The following is a 24,959-nucleotide window of genomic DNA, read 5'->3' as shown; positions in this document are numbered from 1 at the left end:
ATTCTGCTCCTCTCTCTCAGCTCCCGGCAGCTGGAGCTCGAAACATCGTGGCATCAAAAAAATCTCCTCTTTGTGCGTCTCGGAATTCAAAGCTCTCGTTTTTACCGACAGTTCAAATATAAACCGGATTTCAGCGTTTGACGAAGCCGGCGAATGAGAACACAACAAATCCAACATTATGTTTACGAGCCTGTTTAAATATTCAGAGCGGAGGGAGAGTGTCGGGGGGTTTATTTAGGGTTTCAGAGAACGGGGGGGGGGGGGGACGCTGGTTGGGCTGAGTAATGTCTCCATTTTAGTCAGGTCATGATATTCTGACTGGAGGGGAGGAATAAAGCAGGAAACATTACACGCTGCACATCTCACTGAGGAGGAAATACTCAGTGTGATTAAATGCAGTACAGACGGTGCAGTTTGTTATATACAGATTTGCATAATGCTGTATACGTACAGTACGGTATTCTGTCCTCTAATGTGATGCACGGCATTGTTCTGTGTTTGCCTGTTTAACGCTGACACTGCAGATACTGAACCCTGCTAATGAGGCGAAGAAATTCAACAGGGAGGAGGGAACAGATAACAAGAGGTAAAGAGGGAGGAAGTAGAGACATGATGGAGACAAAAGGAAAATGTATTCAAAGTGAATGAAGAGAGGAAGGAACCGGGAGGAGAAACAAGGAGAACAGATGAACAACAACAGAAACAATAGATCGTAGGTGAAAGAGGAAGAAAAACGTCGAAGGTGGAGAAATACACGAGGTAAAAGAAAGAGAGGGGAACTATGTCCAGTACTTTACAGTCAGGCTCAACATGACCACACCAACACATGTAACTCCTCCGGCCTGTAGGTGTCGCTGACGAGGAGCATGACACATTTTACAATTAGGATACAAAAGCTTGCATTTCGGGCATAAATGGGTTAATTTTGTAATTTTATCACATTAATACGTCATTTTAAAATCATTTAAAAACACAAAACATCGCTGGATGTTTCTACACTGGATCGGAGCAGGAGACAGATTTCTGCCTCCTTATATCAAATGTGACCCATAATGAATTTGCTGCAAAGCATTGTGGGTCATGATTACCTCCTCTCTCTGTGCACACTGTTTATTTAGCTGATGTCACTCTCCTCCATCGCTCTCACTGTACCGGGAGGAAATCTGTCTCCTTCCTCTCTTCCCACAGCTGATGGTTTGTTGTTCGTGCGGAGCTGCAGCCGGCGGCCGCTCGGCGAGCGCCCTCCTCTCACTCATTCATCACTGTAATCGTCCGGCAGGAAGCGGCTGTGTGAAAATGTGGCGGCGGCGTGCAGGAATGACGGAGGAGCCCATTAGAGAGGAGCGTGACTTGTTTGTGTAGCGGGTCACATTCAGATAAACCAGAGGAAACAGCACAGAGCGGCGGAGACGACTCGTTTCTAATCCTCATTCAGATCCACAGGACAATCTGAGATCTAAACATGTAGTTCAACTTCTTACTAAATTAATTTGAGGTTGTTTCATCGACTGAAGTTTAACCTCGAGTACGAACTTTGAACCTGAACTTTTTGTTTAACTTGAACAAGGACAAACATCAGGAAAATGAAAAAGAAAATATGAGCGTCTCTGTTTGTTAAACTTAAACTGGTCTCATCCCATGATACATTTAGTGATGACGAGTTGAGCTTTCAATCGTTTCACATGATCTTCATCGGCAGGTAGGAATTGCCAGTTGTTGATTATTCACAAACATCTGGCTCATCCAGATCTACAGTCCCACGGCACAGGTTCAGTCCTGCTGCCTCATAATGAAGGTCATGCAATGTGGTAAAAAGCTCCAGAACAACCATTAGAGAGAGGAGTTCACACCAGTAACCACTGGTGAGAGAGCAGCTGCTGAACTGGGAGGAGCTTTACACCTGATCGTTCTCTCAGGAGGTGGAGAAGACCAAACACAGACCAGAGACCAGAGACTAGAGACTAGAGACCAGAGACCAGAGATCAGAGACCAGAGACTAGAGACCAGAGACCAGAGACCAGAGACCAGAGATCAGAGACCAGAGACCAGAGATCAGAGACCAGAGACTAGAGACCAGAGACCAGAGACCAGAGACTAGAGACTAGAGACCAGAGACCAGAGATCAGAGATCAGAGACCAGAGACTAGAGACCAGAGACCAGAGATCAGAGACCAGAGACCAGAGATCAGAGACCAGAGACCAGAGACCAGAGACTAGAGACCAGAGACCAGAGACTAGAGACTAGAGACCAGAGACCAGAGACCAGACCAGAGTCACTGCAGGTTCAAAGTACCGAACGTGTCGAGCAAAGCCTGGAAACTGGTTTTCCTTCCTTTCTTAAACAGATGCGTTTCCCCTCCAGTTAATGAAATTAGAGGTTGCTGCAGTGCATGCTGGGCGATAACATTCCTCGTCATAACGCTGTAATGAAGGCCAGGTGTGTGTGTGTGTGTGTGTGTGTGTGTGTTCTTGTTTTTCCTCTGTGACTCATTACCAGGACGATGAGAATCACAAACTGCTAATTCACCTGACTCTGCAGAGGCTCTGATGCAGAAGGAGTTTATGTAATTACCAGCAGGGCGGCTGCAGGAAGTCGGAGCCAGCTCAGCACGCCGCAGCACGTCCACACATCTCGTCTGCAGCTGCCGACCGGCCGCCCGTCGAACAGCCGCAATTATGCAAAGTACTCCGAGTAATGAAACATGAGCTGACAGCGGCGGAGGCGTTTCAGTAGATGAAGACACACAAGACGTACAGCAGCAGAGCGAGAAGGTTCCACGGGATCCACGCGCAGCTGCTGGAGTTACTGGGAGTTTAGGGAATTTAAAAATCAATAAACAGCTGGAACAAGAACAGGCCGAGAAATCTGAGCTTCATCCTATCAGCTTCATACTTGGCATGTGTATTTTTAATAGGGCAGGGAAGTACAGTGTGTATTTAGGTGATATTTGTACACATTATACGTTCAATATTGGTAAAAAACTGAATTGTTGTTCGGTTGTTGGCTAAACTACATCGGTGGTCGGCAACTGGGTCAAACCTCGGGAGGAAGAAACCGCCAGATCGTTTTTGAAAATCTGTTTTTTCTTTTTCATCACATCGGACTGACACAGACGTGCTGATCTCCGTCGGGGCAACAATAGAACAGCTTTTATGTTCATCGTGTATCTTCGTGTCGTTCGTGTGAATCTGTTGCTGTGCGAAAGGTGCTAAAGTTTATTATTATCATTATGACACAGACCCGAGACCAAATCAAATCAAAACATCTAGTTTTCATTTCCGAGCTTGCAGAAATGAGATTTTTCTAATTCATTTTATTTCCTTTTACTTAATTTGACTAAACTGAATGAACGAGCGGCTGCAGGTTCCCTCAAGTCATTACCAGAACCGAAGAACACTTCAGCGCCACATTAGCCGACTTCCCATGATGCAGCGTGTCAGTTAAAACTCTCCGGAGAACCGTTGTTTCTGTCGTTTGAAGAAAAACAGACAAGATGTAAACATGCTGCGTCTTCAACACACGTTGAGATAAGTCACGGTTGGGTCTCCCACACAGAGGGTGAGCGCAGCAGGTGATTCAGTTTCTACCCCCCCCCCCCCCCCCCCCCCCCCACATGTCACAGTGTTCCCCCGAGACCCCCCCACCCCACCCCCCCTGCAGGAGTCACCATGACAGGTGGAAGTGGAGTAATAACCTCCGGAGCTGGGGTGGGAAGTTTAATCCTGGAGGCTGAGTGTGTGTGTGTGTGTGTGTGTGTGTGTGTGTGTGTGTGTGTGTGTGTGTGTGTGTGTGTGTGTGTGTGTGTGTGTGTGAGCATGCACATGATATGTGTGTGGGTGCACTCAATCCTGCACTTGATTAAATTCTTTTTGTTGAGTTGCAGTTCTTTGTTGCACACACAAACACACACACACACACATACATACGCACGCACACACACACACACACACACACACACACACACACACACACACACACACACACACTCACACACACCAGCAGCAGTCACAGAGATGGATAGATGCAGGATTGGCTCTCACAACAATAGCTGGAGTGAATAAAAAGATCTAAACTGGACCGCAGGCTCTCGTGTGTGTGTGTGTGTGTGTGTGTGTGTGTGTGTGTGTGTGTGTGTGTGTGGTGTGTGTGTGTGTGTGTGTGTGTGTGTTGGATCAGACTATTGACAGCGATCCCGCCTCATAGAGAAAATGAAATAACGATAATAGTGAGCGACGGGAAGCGGCGGTGAGGGAGGAACGTTGCAGCTCTGTTGTGGCAGAAGAAGGAGCTCCCATCATAGAGCTTCTAAAAATAGAAACAACGAGAGAGAGAGAGAGAGAGAGAGAGAGAGAGAGAGAGAGAGAGAGAGATAGAGAGAGAGAGAGAGAGACAGAGAGAGAGAGAGAGAGAGAGAGAGAGAGAGAGAGAGAGAGAGAGAGAGAGAGAGGAAGAGAGAGAGAGAGAGAGAGCTGGACACGAAACAAGACTGAGAGAAATTAAAATGTAAAAGAGACTCTGTGGTTTGTAATCAGTGTGAGGTATAAACACACCGTGTCGGTGCTAATCACTGATTATTAAAATGAGGGTTGAGAGCTCTAACACCAGGAACACGTGACACTCTGCAGAACACACACAGTCCAGTATATACACACACATACAGTGTGTAGGTCTGTATTTATTTACATCAATAAATATTCTAGTATTTACTTTAAAAATTGATCCAGAAAATCAATATAATAATATCAGTATGTCGATGTTGCGTGTCTCATCAGAATTAACTCTTCACACGTGTAACTATTGAACACGTCACATAAATTAAACTGAGGTTCTATGAATCAACTTCAAGGGAGCGAAACGAAAATACATTAAAATATGTAAAACTATGTAAAACACATGCCTGTAAACACACAGCGGAAGCTTCCGTGAAACACGATGCACGTGAAGCGACAGCACAGGACGACTTCCAGCCTTCGTCGTCCAACACAGTCATCGATGGATAAGGTCGTAAATCATTAATTTGGTAAAGAATATCACGATGTATAATATCCATGATATTATTGACAAACCGCTGCTGTAACTGTGAAATATTAAAAAATAAGAAGGAGCCAAGAAGGAAATGGGAGAAAGAAGTGAATCATCAACTCTGACACGCTGCACTTCTGCAGGACCGATCGACGAGTCTCCTCATCAACTAATTGTTTTGGCACATGAAGCGAGAGGGAATGCACGAAGACACACACTCACACACACACACACACACACTCACACACACACACACACACACACACACACACACACACACACACACACACACACGGGCCTCTACTGCCGCAGCCTCAGAAAAACGCTGCGTAAAGACCAACATGTGGACTTTACTGTGTCCACTCCTGTTAAGAGCCTGTTAGTTTTTCTCATTTCCTGCAACGAGTCCGGGGAGAGACCCTCGTCTTCCTCTAACGCTGCTCAGACTCCGACTTCTCCACCGAGACAAACACACGAGGAGGGAACAGGCCATTTTTTATTCTCTCTCTTTACTTTCAGCTATTCATTATTTACCAGACGGGGGGAGAGGAGAGGAAAATGAGACTGCGAGCATGGATGACTTGCTCTCCTCTCTGCTGCGCCTCCTCCCTGATGCTCCCGCCGACTCCCTGTGGTCGACAGCAACCTCGCTCAAACGAACACACACACACAGACAATTAATGGATCCACACACACACAGTCACACAAAGACTCTGCTCTACAGCCACATATATTTATTAAACGCTCACATTCATGCAGAGGCAGGTACAGTGTGCATGTACTGCAGCTTCACCTCATCCACTTTGAATCAGCTCTTGTTTATTAATACAAATGAACTTTGTGGTTTGAAAATATGGAATCACTGAAGTTTTCTGGTGTTCATACACTGCAGAAGAAGCTTTGATCTGAGGAGGTAGGACTCTTTACACACAGCTCGTTTCAGGAGCATGCAGCAGGAGGTGGCAGCCAAAAAAAAGATCGTAAAGGAAAAACTGCTGGACAAGCGACCAGGGAGTGGAAATGGCTCCGCTATGAACCATAAATAACTCGTTGAGATTGTTTCTAACACTTCCACAGGTTTTTCTAGTCTTTGACAAGCAGTAAATTTCCTGAACAACTGAACAAAATGTGGAAGAAGAAGCAGATCCAGGTTTCAAAGTGAAGCTAACTTCATGTCCCATCTGCTAACATGGAGGAGGAAGGGTTTTCAATCTGTACTGCATCCAGCCACCAGGGGGCGACCCGGATGGTTTGGCTTCACTCCGTATGGAAGAGGTGGAGAAAGAGGATGTGCAGCTCTGGTGTGATGGAAGAAAACCACAGTGAACTAACGGAGAAATAATGTTTTCTATGATTTACTTTGACGAGCAACAAAGAGTTCAAACCATGGGCTTCAAGTTTGAAATTGATTTGCTGAATAAAAATGAAAATCCAAAACAGAGATTGTTGAGAAACTCAGAGTCTGACGAACCCACTTGGACCCAATTACATCTGCTGAGATCTTCAGTCTGCAGCTCCTCCACATCGAGAATCTGAATTCATCACAACTGAACTCTTCCAGAGGCTCCAACCTGTTTCCATCTCTGTTCTTCTCAGTGACACTATTTAACTTAATAGATTAATAAAATACTAAGAACTTTGTGATTTCTCCAGAGTGAATTTACTGCACAATCTAATCAGATATTTAGTTTGATAAAACCAGGACACGGCTACAGAGACAACGAAGCACTGAACTGAGACACATATGAACAGCAGGTGTAAGATCAATCAGGTTTGAATCATATCTAGATACAGTTTAAAACATATTGTCATGCAAATGTTAATTGAGTCTAATCTCATATCTCTCGTTCTAACTGGAAAGGACATAAAAATAACTGTGTAAATATCAAATTAACACTTTCCAAGGACTATTGTTTTATTAAATAAATCATCATTGTAAGTTTCAAATATATAAATATCTCTCTCCCTCAGATAAACAGTCTGTAACACATGAAGCTAATTGATTTGTGACTCTGTTAAAAATGTCACTTCATTTACTCCCCTGCTCTTATTGTGTTAAGATAATGTTGTTCAGTAAATCAAACAGCACGTTTGACATCTGCAGACGTCACACGGCAACAACCACTAATCACTGTGGTCGTGTGAGAAGTGTGTGTAGTTGTGTGTCGCCGCCTGTGGACTTCCTGTTCTGTTCGCTAAGATTTGGCCCGAAGCGTCTGTTCAGCCGTCTTTCACCACGAGCCAGTTCGCTCCAGGTTACATTCTACATTTCTATTTTTAGAGCCCGGAGAAACGTCGGGGCGAAGCCCTGCTGCCAAACACGGCTGCAGCCCATTTTACACTGTGTCCACGGACGACAAGTCCCTCAAGCCCTGGGTTAATGAAGGGTGTCCCAGAATGCATTTAGCACAGGGCTCAGTGTAATAGATACAGAAATAGAGACAATAGATGCGGACATTTTATTTTCTGTCATTTAAAAAAAAGTAATGTCAACACTCTCCTGTACGTCTCCGTCCTCTGAGAGCAGAGAGGGAAGTGAGAGTGTGTGAGTGTGTGTGTGTGTGTGTGTGTGTGTGTGAGTGTGTGTGTGTGTGTGTGTGTGTGTGTGTGTGTGTGTGTGTGTGTGTGTGTGTGTGTGTGTGTGTGTGTGTGAGTGTGTGTGTGTGTGTGTGTGTGTGCGTGTGTGTGTGTGTGTGTGTGTGTGTGTGTGTGTGTGTGTGTGAGTGTGTGTGTGTGTGTGTGTGTGTGTTTTCAGAACGTGATGCAGATGTTTGTTGTTGTTTTTTTAATACGACACATCTGCAGTTCAGATGACTTTAAGATGAGTTTCCAGATGCCAACAAACAAACAAATAATAACCATAATAACAAAGATAATTCCCGGACTTGGTGCGACACACAGTCACTGAGCCGGAGGAAGATTAATTGGGCTCCGACATTCAAATCCATTACTTCCTGACTTTTCAATGCAACACAAATTGGTATCAGATATCGACCCATCATGACGTCACCTCTTGGTTTGTGAGCTGCTGTTCTCAAGCCTCACTTTGACATTTGGTACCAGCTGTTGGTGCCTTGTCGTCTCTTTGACTCTAAACAGGACCATGATGTGCAGTGAGTGTCTGCGTGGACGGGAAAAACTTTATTAACGATGGCACAGCTACGCAGTCTGATTCTGACCGCATATAAATAATGTCCTTTTCCTCCCGTCTGCTTGGTTTTAAAAGAATATGCCCGAACAGTCTCTGTACACACATTTCATTAAGTGGCACACACACGCACTGCCTCAGTGTCGGTCACATGAATAATCCAGTGCCGAGCTGGTAAAAGCCTCTCGTCTGCAGGCGTTAGCCCTGAAGTCTTTCCCTCCCAGCACACAAGCTGTCCTGAAACCCAGCACAGCAACAACATGACAACACAACAACAGACCAACACAGCTCCTGTTTACTCGTTCGTGTAGGTTTCTGAAACACTGAAGCCAAGTTCCTCCCGCTGTGGATTCAGATCCGTTTGGGAATGTGTGCGTTCAGATTTCAGCCTCCACACAACTAACTATTTACTTTACACCACGAACCTTAATGTGAGAAACTTCAGAAACTATCAAATCAACTACCTAAATTCAAAGTTAATAAAGGAAATTAGAAACACAGCTATCAGATAAGTGATAATAACTCTTAAATGAGTAGGAAACATATTAGCATTCATTCACAGTCGAGTTTGTTTCCACCTGTTTAATCTTACTCCAACGTCCACGCTCCTTTTAGCTCTGATTTTGGTCTCCACCAGCTCCTGAGAGAAACGTCTGTCTCTTTAATGCTTCACTTTTGTTTGGTGCGTTCATCTGAGCTCGTTTGCTGAAGCTTCCTGCGACTGGAAACAACGCTGCTGAAGTCGAAGCATAAACTAAATGCACAATAAAACCAAAACTCGGAGCAGCTGGAAGCGGCGAAAAAACTCTGTTGAGCTGCAGAGTCGTTTCTTCTCCGTGGCTCGTTGTCGGGATCACACAGTGCAGCAGGTGGATTCACTGCTACTATAGAAAATGTGAATCAGGTAGTTTATTGCATCCGACACTGAAACGCACAGTAATCATGACAGTGCGTTTCCTCTTTCTGTTTAAATGCTGTTGTCTTTCACTTGACCAAGGAAATGATTTGTCCTGTTGATGAATCGTCATTAGCAACAAACCAGAGTTGGAACTCGGGGATAACGGTAAATCTGCACTTTCTCCCACAGGTAATAAATCTCTCTTAGACGGGTGAGGAGGCATTCAGCAGCCGGGGGGGGAAGTGGTTAAATGACGGACCGCGTTTACAGCACTTACACAATAAGAGCTTAATAAGAGCTCTGGTCTCTGTGGTTGTGCGACTGTGAAACTCTTCCTGCTGCTGCTTCTCTTCATTCTATTGACATCTAAACCACTAAATCGGTCCCAGACACCGAGGTGATGCTCCTGAGGGTGAAGACGGAGGTCTGCTCTCGGTTGAAGCCCTGAGACGAAGGTTCGCTCACTTTATTTCCACCAACTTGAAGCTGGTGAGCACAAAAACACAGCGATTCTAAAGACAGTGAAATTCTTCTACACGTCCAAAGTCCAATCTCGAGTTTATGACTTGTTGTCGAGCGAATCCAAACACAGCTGGACCCACAAACGATGCTTCATCCATCATTTACACCACATACGGAGACAAAAGGCAAATACAGAGAAATAACTTCAGCCTCACATTCACACGAAGGCAGACACGAGGAGAACGTGGCCCTCTAGTCAAGTTTCCCTGATTCAGAAGCGTCTCAGCTTCAGTCGCCTGCTCGCTCTTTAGCTCTGTGGCCCGGGTCTGAGTGATGAGGAGCCTCGGCTCGTTTTGCCTGATGCTCTGTGTTATATTTCATAGAAGTCAACTGCGCATGAACAACCCGGCATCTTGTTTGATAAATATAGCGTCAAAGAATCTGTTTGAGATTCATCAGGTTCCTCAGACGCTCTTCAGAACTGAAACCTGTTTTTCTCACTGATGTACAAAGTTTCCTGGTTTGGTTCTTGGGAGAAGGATGAACGGGTAAAAGACAGATGGAGAGAATATGGAGAGTGTTTGTTTTATTATTGAAACATACCATGTTATAATATTAGTTATATTGAAATTCAATTTAATACCATAATATATATAAACCAAATAACATTCAAATCGACACAGACTGGGACGACAAATGGCAAAAAAGCACTGAGATAAAAAATGTCCTTGTCTGAGAATAACGACTGATAATTAATATGTATTCCTAATGATTAATGGTTATTATAATTTATATTCTGTGGGCTATTGGGATTGTTGTGGTAATGCATTGGATAAATGATTCAGAAGATCAGCTTAACGCCACAGTTTATGGTTTTAGTTCAACTACAGCCAAGTCATGAAGGACCAATGAAAATCACCAGATATTTATCATCTGGGGTTTTTGTTTCTCTGCCTCTTTGCATCCTAACGTGTCCTGTGAGGATAAAACTGCCGACGTGGCTGTAAATCACTCGGCAGCATTGAGCCGCTGTCTGAGTGTCTAGACTGGACCGGTGTGACGGACATAAACAACGCTCTCTCCACGCTTTATGAATCGAAAGAGATTGAGACGGGAACAAGGGCTCTGCTCCACCGCTGAGGACTTTTGAAAGAGAAGAGAGTCTCATCAGCATGTGCATAATTTAAACTGTGTTTCAGAGTCCAGATCTCAACTGAAGAGAAAAGCTGAACCGGCATTAAAAATACAATACAAACAGCAATAATGAAAATGCTCTGGACTGTAGATTCATACTTTTTTGGGGAACGTGTTTATCTTTTGTTGATCTCGGACGACCTATGAAACTCTTGCAGTTTTTAAAACACAACACAAACGTGGAGAAAATGGCACCAACACAACTCTGCAGCACTGAAGAGACCACGACCCCGAACAGGAGTTAACAGGTGTGAACTAGGGCTGTAACCCGTCTGCTAACATGGAGGAGACAAGCTTTAGCTGTCATGTCGTCCATCTTTATTTAACGTCCTGATTGAGACACATCAGTTCCCTCAGGACGGATCTGAACACCAGGTCTGTAAAGAGTCTGTCTCACAACAACGAGGCTCAAGGTTTATTGCAGAAACACAAAGGTGCCTCTGGGCGTCACAGTGAACGGCTCCCTGCAGACTGATGCAGAGCTGCTCCTGTTATTTATCCTCTTCTCCTCAGAACGACAGAAACACCCAGAGCAACACAAACTACCTCCTCTGTACAGTTAAATCTACACGTCTCTAAAACGGCTTCACACTGAACACTAACCTCCACGAAGGTTTGATTTATTGCAGGACTGCTGGTTAGTGTATGCTCTTGTTCTCCGCGGGGGAAACGCTGTGAAACAAATCCATTAAACCATCCTCATCTATCTGAAACGAAGGAGAAGAGGCACTCGACAGGACGGAGAGGACGTAATGGAGAACCACTGCTTCGGCCTGATGAGCGCCTGATGAGCGCCGGCCAACTCGCCGCTTGAAGAGAGACCGAACGCTCACGAATACTCTGGCGTCAAGGAAGGAAAACGGAGAAAGTCAGGATGGAATGAAGCGAGAGAATTAGAGTCAGATTGGGCCAGAGAGGGGGAGAGAGAGAGAGGGAAGTGCTGAGGGAGGCAGATTGCACGTCGGCCATTATCGGATGATTGACACGGCGAGCGAGGGCCGACACACCTCAGAGATCCTCGGGGCTCCGTCTGACTCCGGCTCAAAGCTGTTTGTCAACCGTCACGTATCCCGACAACAAAAGATCGAGCTCAGGAGACCGAGCTCCGCACGCTTCACGGTCTCGTTTCCGTGTTTACACGAGGACGCCACCGGGTCAGATTCCTGAACAGTTTCCTCTGACCTCGTTTAAAGACGTGTTCCTGACTCAGGACACGTTGAGGATGAAGCAGGTGGAGATGCAGAGTCATGATGAAGAGTGTTTGAAACAGGAGCCGTCATCTCATCGTAATGGTAGTTTTACTTTTTAACTTGTTTTGAAACTTCACTTAGCAGATTTGAACGGGAGCTGCTGCTGTGTAATCAGCCTAAATTACACACTGGAGACACAATGGAGATGAGCATCCTGTCTGTGCTAATGGAGATTTATTCCCTTCCAGAAATATAGTTTAACTGAACCTGAAGTTTGAGGTTCAGCGGCCTGTCTGCCCCCCCCCCAAAGCAACTGATTTTCTACAGTTTCTCTTTTTAATTGCTTCTTTTCTCTTTGCAGGAAATTACCTGTGATAATAAACAAGAACTATGAAATTTGATGATGATTACAGGGAGAAATTGAGACAGTTTAACTGAATCCATTTACTCTCAAAACTTAAACTGTTGTAAACACTCAAGTCCATTCACATTTATAACTATAGCAACATGCAATGGAAACTTCTCCTCTTCAACAGTCGACATGTTGGAAAGAGAGGGACCACAAATATGTTATATACTGAATTCTGACATTTACAACTATTTTTATAATTTTATAATGTTTTATTTCGTCTTGTTTTTTACTCTTTTATCATCTGTGATATTTTGTATTTCTGTATCTGTGCTCGAATGCTGCCTGATCTTCAAATCGCTTTTGATTCTTTCCTGTATCGCTTCCTTCTTTTGACTAATTCCTATTGTTTGTCTTCAATTTTTTATTTTTGAAAAGCACCTAGTGACCTTGTTTTGAAAAGTTTATTATTACTATTATTATTATTATATGGCGGCATAACTTCCATGTCACATGACCCAGTTGTTATTTGAGATGCAGCATTCGTCTCAGATCAGACTCACAGATGATAATATTCATTAATTCAGCACGAACATCCCAGGCACAATAAACTTTGAGCCAACTTTTCCAGGTCAAACCATTATTGCTTGATTTTATTCAGGATCTCAACAGAAAACATCAAATGAGCGATCAAATCAAAGTTCAATCGCAGATAAAAACTATGATCCGACGTCTTGAATCGTCCAATCAACATCATCGAGTCTGTGACGGACACGTGAGGCTGAGCGGTGAGAGCAGTGAACAGCTCAGACCCGATCGATTCACAGCTCCACTTCTACAGAAATGCACAGAAATCTGCTGCCTGCATCAAGATCATTTACTCTGGATGAGCTGAATCAATAGAATGTGTCTGTGTTCAGTATCAATATCCATTGTTACCGCGGAGATGGAGCCAATCAATGTCCATCCTGAGTCACGGGATCGAGAGACGACACCTGAGAACCGACTTTCTCTACAGGTACATGTCGACTTTAACATGTTGACCCACAACCACCGAAACACACAGCGTCCACACACACAAACACACTGTGAACAACTTCTTACGATGGTGGAACTTAAAGTAAAGAATATCTGCCGTCGCAGACTGATGTGGCAAATGGGCACAGCGGGGGGGGGGGGGTTCAAACACACGCAGAGGCTCATCAATAAATCATAATCTATAAACAATGGATTTAAAACTTGCACACAAACAAACTCAGCGTCAGTAAACTGCTGCTGAGCGTCAGGACACTTCCTGCCACGACGTCGGCAAGAACCAGCGACAGGGCGCGGGACATAATGAGGCCACCTGGATCACGTGTATAATTTATCGTGTTGAACACACGTTGAGAAAAAAGACCCATTGAGCTGTGAGAATATGAGGAAGAATAAAAATGAAACACCGTCAGGACGAGTAAACAGCCGACAGACGTGTTATGGGAGAAAAGCAGAAGAAAGGACGAGTGAAGGAAGGAGAGAGAATTGGAGGATGTGTCTCGTCCGACTCTGAATAAACCGACTTTTAATAAAGGGAGGGAAATGAAAATATAAAGAATCTACCTTCTCATTGCCGAGTTCAACCCTTCACACCCTGACTTCCCTCTTAGATTTCCCACTGGACTTCTCAGGCGTCTTTAATAAAGTGCTGCTCGTTTCCTGCACAGACAGTGTGAGTGACAGCTGGAGCGTTTCAGAGCCGGCGATGAACATGAAAAACGCTCCTGGACGAGTCGTCAGGAGGAGAAGATGATGAACGATGTCAGAGAATATCAAAGGTGGAAGGCCGAGGGCGTAAAGTGAAGTTCGACCACATGACAGCGCTCCGAAAGCCAGATGATGTGAGAGCAGCTTGAGCGACTGGTTGTGGATTAAAACCAAAACCAATGTGACACCGTGTTATGAAGCAGAACATGTCTCCTCCGACAGAATGAGAATACCAACGAGTCGGAGTACAGCTGGAGACTTACCCTCTTGCGCAGGTTGCAGGTGAGGAAGAGGTTGCGGGAGAAGGAGTTGGCGAAGGCCGTGTAAAACTCCAACACCTTGAGCAGGGCCTCCCTCTTGATGACATGGAGGTCGCAGTACGTCAGCGCTCGGACGTTAGCACACGCGTGCGCCAGCGTCGTTTCCTTCCAGAAGACGTCACCAAACACATCACCTTTACCTGCGAGGACAGCAGGACGAGACGAGGAAGATCAGAGATGAACACAACGAGAGATAATGTAAAAATAAATGCTGATATTGGACCAGCACATGACATCATATTCATAAAATAAGTCAGTTTAACGTTAGAAAAATCAAAGGAAAGAGTCGAAGAAAACTGCAGGATGACAGTGATGGACATATGTTCACTGTAAAACATTGGACAAACTGTACAAACACCGTCTGCATCTCTGCATGAGCCAAACACTTGCACTCTTATTTTAGTCCTTGGCAACCGTTTTACCTGCCCCTAGCAACCAGAGCTGCTGATTCCACCATGGACTCCGTCAGCCGCTGATATCATGAGACATTTTACAGGTAAATCTTCAGATCCAACATAATCCGAGTGCGATGAAAAGGTGAAGACGTGGTGGAGACGAGGAACAAGGGAAATACTTTGGGACTCACAGATAACTTGTGCTTGAAAAGAGTAAAATGTAAAGTGAGCGATGGTTTGAATGGGAACAAAAAAGTCAGGTTGAATTAACTGTGTTCAGAGATTCTCCAGCGAGTGGATTAGGAGACGTCCGACAGAACGAACTCCGCTGTGAGGAAAAGAAAGATCGGAACACGAAAAACCTTTTTCTCCTGAACTTTCACCACATTTCCAACAGAAGTTTCTGTCTGTCGATCGAACTCCGAGTTGTAACATGTCTCAGGTTCTCAGGTTCTCTTTGGATTTTCTGTTTGACATAAATGTTTTTGGTCTTTTCTCTCTCTGCTCAACGATGGTGGATTTTGCTGCTGCTGATATCGACGCAGTTCTGTGCTTTTTAAAGGAAAATAGGATTTAAATTAAACAGTTTTAAAATGATTTCTACGTAGAGAAGTTGTGTATTTTTCTTGCAAGAAGATAAATAAACAAAACCCTTGAGCTCGCAGCACTGACCCTGTCGAGCTTTTCTCCGCTGGCTTCAACCCAGACGCAGCCACCTGGACACTTGACTTATCAAGTGCCAGCATAAATTCCTCATGCTAATCACCCGACGCATGTTTACACTTCGTCTCCTCGGCAACGCCACCGTTTTCTTCTGATAACAATAGATTTGTTGTGTTAGGAATCAGATTAATAAGCAGGAACAACAGTTTCATATGTCATCAAAAGCAGAAAGTGATGCTGGACGGATACAGTCCGAAAAACTTGATTTCAATCATAAAGAAAAACTCAAGAAGTAGAATTGTACAATGTTAAGAACGTTTTGTACAAGTAGTAAATGATGCTTCTACATTATTTTCCCTGAAGAGATTCACTCAAAAGTCAAATCCGGGCTAATCAGGCCTCAAATCTGTGCCAAACCTCGTGTGGCAGCTGATTCAGAGAGGACGTGTCAGCCCACACTGTCCACGAGCCGTCACAACAGACGTACAGCGCTCAGTGTGGAGCGAGTGGCTCTGATCTCTGCCTCCTTCCCTCCTCCGAGCCCCTGAGGGCCCCTTTCCCTCCGAACACCCAGCAGCACCTCAGGCAGCAGGACTCGTCTGGAATGAGCTCCCTGGAGACCCGCAGCTTCTCGCCAATTAGGACGGATGTTGGACCTGGTCACACGGGCAGTGGGCAGGCGGAGGCGGCAGCGGGTGTGTGCACCAACTGCGACACGGTGGTGTTAAACATCACCGCGAGGACTGTTATGATGAAGTGGGTAGAGGTGGAAACATTGGTGCCATGACCCCTATCGCCATGTTCCACCTGAAAGTACCGCCCACATGGCTGTGCCTGACGGGGGGGGAAGGTGTGAGACGTCCTCTTAGACCCCAGCACGTTGTGGAATCGTGTTTAATTCTGTTCATGAGCTTGTTTTGGTTTGATGCCAGTGGCCGGAGAAGAGAGAATCCAGGAGCACAGCTCTGAGATCTTTAAACAGGTTATCAATCAAATCTCAGAGAATTATTCAACTGATTGAATTTAGCAAACAGAGATTTACAGAATTTATAGATTAGCAAGCATTTGCCATCAAACAGTATAAATAACATCATGAGGACATCATTAGAAAATAATGAATGTGTTTGACTCCGTTTGTTGTCGATGGTGCAGTTTTGTGTCATGAAACCTTGCTCATGGGTCGTAGAAGCGTCACACGTGTGAAAAAAAAATTTTGCCGACGAGACCAAGTGTCAGTGACACTTTCTCGTCTCGATCAACTCGCAGTTAACATCCTGACGAAATGTTTTGAACGCTCCTGAATCTTGTATCTGCCATCAGCAGAAAAAGAAATTGCCCGTGGGCGGGAGTTTGTCCTCGCGCTGCTTTATCTGTCCGAGCAGGACGTCGGTCCAGCAAGACGCATTTCAGGCTGATGCTTCCAGCTGCTGATGCTGCTCTAACCTCTGTCAGGCCATTACCCTGCAGGACTGGGTGGGTGGAGACAGTTATACAGCTGCTGACATGACATCCAGCAGCATTCAGGCTCCGTATCGGATACTACTACACATACTAATATACTAATATTGGCATGTGAAGCATTTCTAATAAATCTGCTTTTACTCTGAGGCTTCAGACCAATGTTCACGTCAGAGCTTCACCGGGAAAACGTTTATTTATTTATTTTCCATTTCTCGACTGGAGTTGATTGATGAGTTTTTCTCGGTTTGTTAACTGCAGGAAAAAAAAAACAATAAAGAGGTTTAATTAGGCTCGTTCTGTTCTCGGTGGATTCGCTCAAATGCCCCAAAACGATCAGTATATTAATCACAACCACTTATGCTAATGAGGCCATTAATTAAGATAATGAATGTATTGATTACCACGTTCGACTGTGTCTGGTCCGCTCGACACACGGACAGTATTTATATCATGAAGGAGGAGGAATTGTTTTAATGAATTGATTTATTTTAGATAAATAGGCAAATGTTTGCAGCTCGGTTCTTTCTAAATGTGATGAATGAGCGTTTTATGATCAGCTAACGGGCAAAAGTCGTTAGACAAGAGCGACAGTTGAACTTGAATCATAAAGAGGAGGACGTCAGGTTGAAGAGGAAGTAAACAAGTGCATTTCTGTTTATTTATCTGAGCTTGTGTTTTAGTACAATAGTTCAATGTGTATTATTACTGAACACCAGTGGCTCTTCTGAGGAGAAACGAGACCAAAACCATAAATTTACTCCAAACAGAACATCTTTTAATTTACTTTTTTCTTTGGATTGGTATTTGAGTCATACCGGGATGTTGTGGGGTTAATATATTCCTCCTTTAATCTGCTGCTCCCTGCTGACGTGTTGTCGCTGGGCCTCCACATATTGCTGTGTGGATTGAAGGCCAGACTAAAACCCCCTTCTCATAACCGAGCATGAATAATGGATCAAGAAATTAATCAGCTCATCGCTTTGGCGAAACAAAGACAACGAGGGCGAGGGAATGTTTCTCGGCCCGAGAGCAGAGGAGAAACCATCAATATATGACGAAGGCCAAAGGGCTGCTTGTGTTCGCTCGTCTGTTTGTTCAGCTGCTCTCTCACTCCTGAAGGTCTGAAGGTCCAGATAATAAGAGAGGAGCCGACCAGATCTGCCTATAATGACAATAAATGATAATAATAATAAACTGTCTGTATATTTGTTATTTTCACCTTTGGAACCTTTTTATCGTCTCTAAAAAAAAACACAACATGATGCCAACGTGATTTTTCTGGTAACATCTCCACTCTAACAACGAGCTCCACCAATCGGAGACATCGCCACGACACCTGAGGATTGTGGGTAGTGTAATATTTCGTAAAACGCACATGACATCCCTGTATCACAATCCCATAGCTTGTGGGGTGAGTCTACCTCGGATGGTTAAAACATTACGGCTGATAATCATAACTCTCTAAAACTGAAAAGCATCTTGCGTCTCCTTTGAATCTGGTTTAATGCGGCTGCAGAAGTTGCATCATCGCAGGTTTCCGGACGGTTTCCGAACCAATGATCAGGATCTTTTTTTTTTAAATCAGGTCAAACACCGAGACTCTGAGCTCGACTCCTCCTGCGGTCGTTGGAGAGTGAGTTCAGTCAGAGCTGGTGGACGATGGGAAATTAGGGGGTTATTAGTTACCGGAGTAATTACTGGAGCTGCCACAGTATTGCCTTGTTACTGTGGGACAGGTGTTGTGTTTACGCTCTCGTGTGTGTGTGTGTGTGTGTTTGTGTGTGTTTGCTCGTCCACGCTTGTATATGTGAGATGTCAAAGTGTGTGATACCCGAGAGAAAACTCATTTCACAGCCCGTCACCTGAAAGTAAAGAGTCATAATAAACAAACACACACTGATATTCGTATCGGCACCTTTGTTGCTCGAGTGTGTGTTATCAGTGTGTGTCAGTGTGTGTCAGTGTGTGTTTGTGCACCTGATGCCAGTGGACACTAATGAGAGCAGCCTGTAGGAGCCTCAGGAGGCCGCCTCACTGCTCAGCCCTGGGAAATCAGTGGCTTTAAAAACCAACACTAGCCCCCTTCATCCTCCTCCTCCTCCTCCTCCTCTTCATCTTTCTCCCTCCGTCCTCTTCTCACTTTGCCTCATTTCCTCAATCTTTTTAATCTTTGGAAAATTCTCTCTATCGCTTCATATTCCAAAACTCCCTCCTCTAACCTTTCCCCCCCCCCCTTGTTTTCCAATTAAACTGCTCCTTCCTCTTCATCCTACCTCCAATCCCTCCTTCCTTCATCCTTTCCTCGTCTCCTTCTCTTGCACATTACCTCTCTCTCTCTGCTGAGCCATCAGCTTCCTCACCTTTTCTTCTGCCTCCATCTGCTCCAATTTCCATTCATCCGTCTCTTTGACCCTCCCTTCGTCTCTTTTCTACATCAACCCTCTTCTCTTCCTCCTGCATCTCATCTTCCTCCTCCCTTTCTCCTACAGTATCTGTTCCCTTGTGCCTGCTCCCAGCCTCCTCTGCTGTGAGCTGAAAACAGAAGAAGATCACTGGAGCAGGTAAGAATCCCAAAAAATCTCTCATCCGCTCTAATCCTCTTGTCCTCCTCCCTTGATCTGTCCATCCCCCACAGTGCTCAGCTGGTGCAAACTGTCCACGTGTGTGTGTGTTAAGATGGAAATATTACAAAACATATACGAGACTCTCATGTGTATTTTTAAAGTCACAGTTTCTCAAACGTTTTACATGAACACACAGTTGCACATAAACCAGTTTTTTGAAGAGAACTTAAACGTCATTTAGATTAAATGCAGAAGAAAAAGGGATAAATATCCACATGTCCGTTAGCCGAGGTTAATATTCTTTAAGGTTAAAGTGCTGGGAACAAGTAGAGGAAAGGAGGAAGTTCTCTTATGTCGAGCGAACAGAGGAGCTGCGATGTAAAGATGTGAGCCTCGAGGAAACTGCAAAAACAAGTGGGAACCAACTGCCGACGTGTTGAAACAATATTCTACTGGGTGATAATAATCCTGTCCGTCTCTCCGCGGCAGCAGAAGCTGCTGATGACAACCACTGATTAATGTCCTCGACGTGATGGAGCAGTTTGATGGAGACTGTTGCCTCGTCTGACTCGGCGACTAATGAGGTTAAAGAAGAAGAAGAAGCTTCTTCGTCTCCCCCACACTGTCTCTCCCACTTTTCAGATTTCTGTCACTTCTAAACAATATTTCTTCCCTTTTCTTCTCTTGCTCAAAACATCCTCTGTTATTTCTGTTGAGTTTTATCTCTCTAATGTCTTTTTCCTCTCCTGCATCCTGGTTTCTTATTTTAACTGCTGTTGCAGCTCATCCTCACTATCTCACTATCTGCTGCAGTGGATCTGTGGCTCTAACATCACGGATCACGATCTCACAACGAGCGCCACAGCTCCGATCTGGATCGGCTGCAGTTTGTGTGGGCGCCGTCCTGAACCCACATCGTCCTCAATGTTGCAACACGGAGTTTACACAGATTAGATTTACAGATAGAAAAGAAGCTGACTGGTATTTGATTATTAAAAATATGCATCACTGGAGGTTTCCAACACATTTCCTGAACATGGATTTACTCAAAAGTATAAATATAGATAAACAAGCTGCTCAGGTAAACTGCAACTAACGTTCTGCAGGAAACCGTTTCTCCTCTCGATAGAGGAAACCAACAGGTAGAAATAGTTTTTATACATCGACAGAGTTTCTGTTGTGACGAGGAGATGATGTAGAAAAAGTTCTTGATGATTTTCTCTCTGCACGACTCTGTTGTCGAGTCAAACGTGTTTTTTAACAATCTCACATCTCACAACTTTACAGACGATGTTAACAAAACCGTTAAAACCAACAGTAAACCAGTGTCAGTTGTTTTTCTCGTCCAGGAAACGAATCAGAATCAAAGTTGTCGTGTCGTGACAACCTTGTAAATAACAACAGTTAAAAACCAAACTTTAAAACAACATCAGTGGTTGTCAGGTCGACTCATTGTGTTGTCGGTCTGTAATGACTCGTGTGTGTTTGTCTAAGTCTTAACGACTCCCATCGGCGGTGCAGGTTCGTCCTCGCTCCCGTTTCCAGTGATCATCTTTCGCTCCGGTTGTCGTGTCAGTAAACGCTCTTCAGGGGCCCGATGACGACAATGTGCACTTCACCGGCTGCTGCAGCCATTTCTCATCATCAACGCGATCTGTGTGCTTGTCTCAATAAAAAGCTGCTTCTCAGAAATCATCCCCGTTAGCGTCTTCTCCTCCTCGTGAGCGTTACCGGACGAGGCTGCAGAGGGCGGCACGTGAGGACTGTTTGTGTTCGATGCCTGAAAGTCAGACACGACGTAACACTGTCGTCATGTGACTCCACGTTCAAGTTCACACGTCCCTTTGTTCTCTGTGGAATAATTATGTTTTCAAAACTCAAGCATTATAATATCAGGTCCGACTACAGCTCTGTTCTCACATGAGAGTTTCATATGATTTCTTGGGCAAGAAGAATGATTTTTGAAGACATGCAGCAGATTCACTTTCTCCCTAAAACCCACTCACTGCTGTTTTTTATAAAAATGAAAGTACTTTCTCTTCTCCTCCTCTTCACTGTCACCTGTTCTTTCAGGCTGTGTCTGAACTCAGGGGCTGGATTTGATTGTTTCACAGCGACACGACTAGATTGTCCCATTTTCGAAATGTGTCCTTTCAGCCCCGAACAACAAAGGCTCCAACTGGAGGATCCCCCCCCCCCGACACGACCTCTCCCAGGATTCAATGCACATCGGGGACTGAACGTTTTAAAGAGGTTAAGGCACCGCAAAGCGAAGAGACGTCCGATGCTCGAGTATCAATCCATAACCCCTCTGTTAAAACACCAAGGGGCATTGAAACGTTCTCATCGTGTCCAACTGTCCTGAAGTGGGACACAGGAGAGAAGACGGAGGAGGAGGAGAGACTCTCTTTAGTTTTTTATCCTTCTCCTTCTTCCGAATAATCAAAAAGATAAGATCGAGATCTCCCAACCCGACACAAGCGTCTTTTCTACACGTTCAGCTCCCCCGCTGTTCAGATAGGAAACACGCTTGCACCCGTCTTGGTGCTCAGGGGTGTGCTGGTCTTAAAGTGAGGGCTGGTCCGCTGCAGTGCTGTGTTGAGGCCGTGGAAAGGGATGTGAAGTCAGTGGTGCAGAGTTTCACTGATACTTTAAGGGTGAATTATCAAGAAAGAGATAAGATGCTCCAAAGGTGGGAGCACAACGCTCGCACACTCCTGTTGTTACACACACACACACACACGATTCTCAAAGTGATGCACAAAACCGTTTCCTCTGCAGAGAAGAGTTCTCTCTCTCCACCTGACGTATCAACCTTTTTTACCCACTTTTAAACTAACAAAAGTTAAGTTGGACTCATGTGCTGTTTCTCAGGTCAACGACAAAGAGCCCTTGGTGTTGAAAAGCTGGTGAAAGTCCAGGACGTCTTCAAACGTCCTGTTTTGTTCAACCAACACTTAAGTTATTTACAATATACGATACGAAAAAAGCTGTAAATCCACATGTGAGTGTCACTGAAACCAAAAGTTGTATTTTAGGAGTTTCATTCTCACATCTGATAAACGACATGACCACGTACCTAAGATGGCGATGACCTCGTCGTCCTGGATGACCTCCAGCGACCCGGACACCACGAAGCACAGCGTGTCCACGCTCTCCCCGGCGTGGAATATCAGGTCGCCGGGGGCGCAGTGGATGGTCTGAAACTCCACGGCCAGCGAGCGAAGGCAGCCGTCGCTGGCCAGACGGAACGCTGGATGTTCGTTGAACACCTGAAGAAGAAGACGGATCGTATCAGTCTCTAGAGTTCGACTGTTTCCCTCCATGTCCAACGTTAGAGAGTGAGGAGGCTGAAGCTGTAATCAACGTCTCATTCGTCACTGACATTTGAAAGGAGAGTTTTTAAAGTTTAAAGTTTAGAGTTATTAAACCTTTGTGAGCATCAACGTTGTGTTTCTCTCTTTGTCTGATGGAGACGGTTTAAATTTAACATGATTTTACAGCATATTCGAATATATTTGGATGCGTATACTTTGACTTGTAATAAAGTACTTATACACGGTGATATTTCTGCTTTTACTTTTAGTTACTTCCTCCATCACTGCAATCAAATTATAGCTGAACAATAACTTTAAACACAGAAAGAATCTTTCTACAAAAAATATTATGAGTATGACTTATCTGGAACGGATTCAATAATCCTGCATTAAAAACAATTTTACGATCATAAACCTTTTTCTTCCATCTGCTATTGTTAGTTTATTACTTTAAAATCATCAAACTTAAAATATTGTGACTCGTTATTGTTCTATTTTAAATGTTACTTGTTTACTTAATTTGTTTACTTGCCCCTTAGCTTTGTCCGATTTGGTTTTTTTCAACCACAGCTACACAACCACAGCTACACAACCACAGCTACACCACCACAGCTACACAACCACAGCTACACAACCACAGCTAAACAACCACAGCTACACAACCCCAGCTACACCACCACAGCTACACAACCACAGCTACACAGCCACAGCTACACAACCACAGCTACACAACCACAGCTACACAGCCACAGCTACACAACCACAGCTACACAACCACAGCTACACAGCCACAGCTACACAACCACAGCTACACAACCACAGTGGTCCTGACAAGAATTTAGCTTTATTTTTCTATATATAAACTTTCCCATCATCTCATCATCAGTTTTAATTCTTAACTTTCATGTTATGTAGGTGATGAAGAGCAAATTATAGTAAATTTTATTTTTCACAGCATAGATGAATCTTTTAGCTTAAAACTCCACTATCGCAATTTCAGTCAATGTTTCTGGTCTTTTTCTCACATTGACAGTGACACATGGTGCATTAGAATATTATGTATTATATTATGAATAATGCAGATTATTGTTACTAATATAATCTATTTTTTAACAACAGATAAAGTGTAACAGGAGTTTATTCACCTTCCTGTTGAGATGGACACAGATGTCCGCTCGCATGTCCTTGGGACAAATGGACAAGACCTGGAGAGGAGACAAGAGGGGGGTCACACGGAAGTTTGTACAAAAATAAAACCAGAATCAAAAAACAGAATCAAATTAAATTAAATTAAAGGCAAATCCAAGTCCCACTGATGGTTTTGAGTGATATGATATAATATAATATACATGTACTATCTCAGCTGCAGTCTATGAGGGTCACAAGTTCACAACACAGTATTTTCGGGGGTAAATTGTGTAAAACCAGTTTGAGACTGGTGACTGGTTGTGAGGCTTCACCAACGTGTCACATCAGCATCTCCCGCTGGTCTCACGTGACCTCGCGACCTCTCACCTTCTCCGTGTCGATGCCCTTGGACATGGACCAGGTGGAGACGATGTAGTCCATCACCCGCTCGCTCAGGCCCGTGGGAACCTGGTAGAGCTTCAGGAAGTCCCTGACGTTGTTGAGCATCTCGTGGTAGCGGTTGGTGTTGGCGTACATCTGCTGGAAGATGGTGGTCACGTTTCCAAAGATGGTGGCGTAGAGCAGAGCTACAGGGAAAGACAGAGGGGAGGGATTCAGTATAACCATGTGGGGGCGCACACACACACACACACACACACACACACACACACACACACACACACACACATTGTGAAGATGGTAGGACATTTTCCTGGAATAAAATTCTGCTTTGTGGAAACTAATTGTTTGGATCCAATAAATAATAAATAATCAATCTGTAAAAACACTTAAGAGGCAGAACTCAGCCGCTGGACGGAAAGTCATGGATTCACTTTACAAAAATGCACAGATTAAAAATCGTAATCATGATTTATAACATCTGAAATACATCTTAATAACACACAAGACTTTCTTTGTTTGTTTAAATGCACGTAAATAAAGTAAAGTGTAAGTGTCCCACACATACACAGCAGATGCAGAAACGCCCTGGAGAACATTGTGCAGAATCATTACATCAAAATCCAAACAACAGATCATCAAACCTCAAAACTACTCGAAATACCCTTAAAACCAGCCACAAACTTCATATCGACACCAACACCC

General features: G+C 44.3%; 1 protein-coding gene across 1 annotated transcript in view; it reads right to left on the bottom strand.

Moving 5' to 3' along the window:
- The window catches only part of kcnh5b (potassium voltage-gated channel, subfamily H (eag-related), member 5b), a 77,293-nt gene that overhangs the window by 5,289 nt on the left and 47,045 nt on the right, over positions 1-24,959 (bottom strand). The window contains 4 exon segments of the mRNA XM_034577415.1: positions 14,271-14,467; positions 22,490-22,682; positions 23,873-23,932; positions 24,243-24,442. Coding sequence (XP_034433306.1) covers positions 14,271-14,467; positions 22,490-22,682; positions 23,873-23,932; positions 24,243-24,442 — 650 coding nt within the window.

This window comes from Hippoglossus hippoglossus, chromosome 22 (assembly GCF_009819705.1).
Source record: "Hippoglossus hippoglossus isolate fHipHip1 chromosome 22, fHipHip1.pri, whole genome shotgun sequence".
Lineage (NCBI taxonomy): Eukaryota > Metazoa > Chordata > Actinopteri > Pleuronectiformes > Pleuronectidae > Hippoglossus > Hippoglossus hippoglossus.
Note: the sequence above shows the minus strand (reverse complement) of the source record. Positions and strands in the feature narration are given on the sequence as shown.